Consider the following 4,935-nt stretch of genomic DNA (forward strand, 5'->3'; position numbering starts at 1 on the left):
AGATGTTGTAGTGAGATTAAAATCAAACACACAATCTCCCAGTGTCTGACACAGAAGGAAGCTTCTCAGCAACAGCAGGCAACATTCACAGCAGCAACAGGCGGCATGAGACACATTCACTCATGTGTTTCCTTGGAACAAGGTGATTAATGTCATGATAAAGCCAACTTGCCTCATGTTACTGCTGAAAAAGCCCAGGTTTCTGCTACCAGTGTGAAATTGTAACCACAGGCTGGAGGCACACAGCACGTCTGAAGTACTGAAGTGTTTAGGGGATCTTGATACAAGGGCATTTGACTTTGGCTCCTGCTGATTTCAGCTGTACTCTTCTAAAATGTTTCTCAGAGTGTGTTTTAGTTTTATAATGACAGGACATAAAAAGTCAACTCCCAGTGCAGCACAGGTTTGTTCTGCTGTCCATCCAAGTCGTCTGAATGAGGGCAAAGCCGACTAGAGACATGGCAGTTATTCACAGCACACACCACAACACTACAGGGACGTGAACATCAGATGCCCTACATTGTACTGACCGTGTGTGTGTGTGTGTGTGTGTGTTTGAGAGAAACCATGGGAAGCACCGAGGAGTCGGCCCACTGGACACCAGGCTGGACGGACAGCTCGTTCCGCCAGTCAGACGACACCTGGGCAGCCTTTCCTCAGGATTGGTCAGATGAGAGTCAAGATGTGGGACAGTGGTGGCAAACCAGCGCTGTAGAAGAGAGGAGAGACAGACCCTCGGCCAATCCGAATCTGGTAGGTTGTATTTTAGTGCTCAGAGTCTTGAACCATAAAGTAGTTCAGTAAAGTAGCATCAGCATCAAGTTGGACGTTTATTTGTCTCATTTTCTGTACAGTAATATTAACCTGTGGTGTTAAGGGCATACGAGGAGCTGCCTGCTCCTCAAGTGGAATCATGTGTACACGCTCTAATGAACCAAGTGAACAGATTAATAAAACATGCTCAAGAATTAATAAACCAAGTGCTCAGTCTACTAACCCATGGATTTTGACTTCAGGTATTTTTAGCCAATGTAGCAGCACGGCTCTAGAGGGCAGTGTCAGTCGGTTGGTCCACTTTAGACCAGACTGAAAACATGGACGGACCATGAGACAGTGGGCCCCTGGGCACAGATGAGTAAAAGGCCCCCCTTTCTCCTTTTCTCCTACACTTCCAGGAAAAAAACTGAGAAACCATGTGATTTGTAGTCAGCTTGTGTCTTCTTGTGGCTCTTGCTAGTTTGTGTGTAGCCAGTTAGCACGTATTTTCCTTTGCTTTCCTAGGGGTCTTTTCTGTCTGTAGTCATTCTGTGTCTCTTTGTAGTTGTTTTGCATCTATTTTTTATATTTTGTGTCATTTTGTAGTCATTTGACTGACTTTCCAACAGAAAGGTTAACAGTCCTTTCACAGTTCTGTGGCCTAGGGGCTCCCTGACTCCTTGGGCCCCCGGGCCTGTGGCTGGTAGGCCCTTTGAGTGATCCACCCATGACTGAAATATCTCAACAACAACTGCATATATTGGCACAACAGCTTGTGAAGACCTTAATGGTTCCCTGGTTATGTACCCTAATAAGTTTGATGAGTGACTTTTCCTTCAGCTTCACCATGAGCTTGACATTTGTGGAGTGAAATGTCTGGTTGCCATTCATGTTCATGTGCTGAAGTTTTACCTCTTCCTTTAATGAGAACATCAGGTCAATATGTTAATAAGGAGACCAAGCTGGACAGACAACCGAATGGCCAGTGCTTTAGTTTACGATCAAATAAAAGTAATGACATTCATGTCAGTCTCAGCTATGCTTTAATTGGTGTGCTAATTAGCAAACATTAGCATGCTAACAGTAAACAAAAATGAGGATCGTGCCAAATATCACAGCTGAAACACATCTGCTTGTTAGCATTGTCACTGTGAGCAGCCATATAACCCCCTCCGTGGGTTCCATATGTCTGGGAAGGGCTTCACTTTTTTGGGTGGACCAGCTTTACTGTACCCTGCTTCCTCCTCCTCTTCTTCTTCTACATCAGCTGTTCATGTCCTACAATTCCCACAGTTACTTGTAAAGTTCTTCAGACAAGACCTGATGGATGCCTACAGTAGATGACATCTGAGCATAGTGGTGGGTAGTTTGAGCTTCACTGCTTCGTGCTCTGTTGAGGCTACCATTGATTTATTGCTGTTGAAAAGCCCTTGCTCTTCATTTAGTCTGACATTGAAAATTGACTTTTATTATTGATGTTTTAGAAATAATTCATTTTTTCTGTTGTAGCTGTAGATTTTTTTTTTTTCAAAACTGTCAAAGAACTTACAAACCACCAAATCACTATTACCCCTGTATTTTAAGTAATGAATCTTTTATGTTTAAATTGTATTGTTTTAGCTTAAACATAACTTTAAAATAACAGTTTTAGCACCAAATTGCTCATAATGTTTGGCTTTAACTCCCCCAGTGTTCACAAAAAGCTTCACCCCTCAGGCTCAGTGTGAGTCTGTTATTTTAAGTATGAGTCAAGCCAAATTGTTTGCAATTATAGATATTGATAGTTAGATAGAAAATTGAAAATCCCAAAGTGCCAGTGGCACCTGCAGATCCCCAGGCTCCCAAACCTAGTCAAAGTGGAAAGTGTATTAAAGTAAAGGTTGTTCTAAGCCTGCTTCAAACAGGCATGTCTCAGACATAGCAGTGATGCCAATATATTGGGGTAAACATGGTGTCATCCACATAAACACCGTGTCCTCTCCTCCCTTCACATCCAGCTGGGGGCTGAAATGGATTTGTTAACACAAGACTGACTGCAGGCTCCCAGAGTAGATAAGCAACAGCAGTTAACAGTACGCAGAATATTTCTCTGTATATACGATAAAATGACTGTGGTTCAGTGGGTAGAGCAGTCGTCTCCCATCCGGAGGGTTAGGTTTGAATCACGGTGCCTGCAGTCCACATGTTGAAGTATCCTTGGCTAAGACACTGAACCCCCAAGTTGCTCCCTGATGGTTAGAGCCATCGGTGTAAGTTGGCGCCGCAGATGGCTGCCTCGGTTCTGTATTGGAAACAGATTCCTTGTGTGTAACATACTTGGCCAAATAAAGGTGATTATTATTAAAACCAGGACGGTTATGACCCTAGGGCTCACACAACATTATTCTAGATGTGTCTAGAACAAGCTGGACATTAATGATCGCAGCTAACAACTAAACTGAGGCATCATTTAATCCATGCCCACTTGAAGCCGCTTCTTTTGATTAGTACTATTAGGCTAAATCTGTTTTGCACAGCACCATGAATAGTCTGACTGTAACTCACAATGACATCTAAAGCCTCATTAGAGAGAGATTGATTTCTCTGAGGAAGACGCGGTGGTTTCATTACTACCTGCACTATTGGGTGATTCTAGGTGTGCCAGGAACACCTTGGGATTTTTTTTCCACTAAGAATTACAGCCCCAGTTACCTACTCTTTCTCAGCGAACCCACTGGTCCTGCTGTAATTTAAGTCCAGTCTGCAGTGAAGCTTTGCAGTGTATCTCAGCTGTGTTCCTTGTTACTGAGATGTGTGTAAGAAAGTGCAGCATGTAAGAATATGCAGCTAAGAAAAAAGTAAAAGTCCAAACAGGAGGCTCTGTTTTCTTGATCATTATGTTTTTACAAATTCAGAAATTGGAAAGCAAGAAAGCAGAGAGCTCATATTGTTACCTCTACTGAAACTGTGCAGGGGTGGTGGTGTCCGTGAGACACCGGTAACCCTCAGCAGCACGTTAGCATGGTAGTTAGCATTCAGCTCAACGCCCTGCTGTAGACCCACAGCCTCACCAAGCCACTAGCATGGCTGTAGACTCCTATACATGTTAATCAGCACCTTGGGATGATTGTTCCAAAAACACTTGCTTCCAGGTCTGCTAAAACATTTAACAATTTCTTTATTTAAAACAAACAAATAGACCCCAAACTATAACCTCCTGTTTTCAGTTTTCAGCACCATTAGCATGGAAACACATCTCAACCTGACGTAGCCCTGGAGTGTTCAGATTTAAAATGAGTCAGTATACAAGTCCAAATGTCTCATTTCTAGCTCACATTAGGTCTGAGCTCGCTGAGTCGCCACTACAGGAAATGTAGTGAAACGATGCAGCTTTGGCCGAAGCTGCTGTAAAGGAGAGTGCTGGGTTTTTAATGAGTTGTTCTAGATGCTTATAGTGCCATGAAAATGATCTCAACCATACGAGATGAACTAAAGAGAGCTAGAAAAGCTTATGGATTCATCATGTTGGCATGTTTACTTATTATTTTTTCAGTCATCATTTGAGAGATAAGCTCCATTGAAATGCTCAGAAGGAAAAATAAAAAACTGTGGGAATCTGGAGACTCATAACTGATGAGGCCTTTGTCTCTCCTGCAGGCAGCCGTCTTTGCTGAAGCCTTCCCCTCTCTGCCTGGTGACACCTGTGACCTCGATACTGTTCCCACCCTGAGCCAGCTCCTCACGGGCAGAGTCAGCCAGGACCAGGGGTAGGTAAACCGACTTGGGAGCGCCCACTGTGCGTCCATTAACATAAATATTAGGGTACAGAAAAAGCTCCATTCTTTCCTCCTGGTAGCTTGTAGTTACCGTAAATCTGACATGACACAAACAAAGCAACAGTACTTTTATTTTAACAGCTTTTAGATACTTTTAGGTTATAAGCTGTTTCTGAACTTGTTTAAAAAAAACCTAGCATCTGAATCTTAGAACCTTTAAATTAATCAACCATCAAACTGGTTCCTGTGGAAATGGAGCAGTGTTCATTTAATGGTATAAAACAATAAATGGAAATAATAATAATTATCTGAAGTTCAGGAGTGGGACCTCACCTGAACTGCACCCCCTCCTATTTAAACTCTCCGTCCCTGCATACGTCCATTTTTACCCATCCAAGTTTTCCCTAACTTATTCCTCTACTTT

The 4,935-nt window shown here is 42.8% G+C and overlaps 1 protein-coding gene across 1 annotated transcript in view; it reads left to right on the forward strand.

Moving 5' to 3' along the window:
* The window catches only part of LOC109963252 (uncharacterized), a 12,524-nt gene that overhangs the window by 4,396 nt on the left and 3,193 nt on the right, over window positions 1–4,935 (forward strand). Inside the window, exons 4-6 of the mRNA XM_020605616.1 lie at window positions 92–95; window positions 570–753; window positions 4,393–4,502. Of these exons, the coding sequence (XP_020461272.1) occupies window positions 92–95; window positions 570–753; window positions 4,393–4,502 (298 nt within the window). The remainder of the gene's footprint in view (window positions 1–91; window positions 96–569; window positions 754–4,392; window positions 4,503–4,935) is intronic.

The sequence above is a fragment of the Monopterus albus genome, unplaced genomic scaffold (genome assembly GCF_001952655.1).
Source record: "Monopterus albus unplaced genomic scaffold, M_albus_1.0 scaffold71.1, whole genome shotgun sequence".
NCBI lineage: Eukaryota > Metazoa > Chordata > Actinopteri > Synbranchiformes > Synbranchidae > Monopterus > Monopterus albus.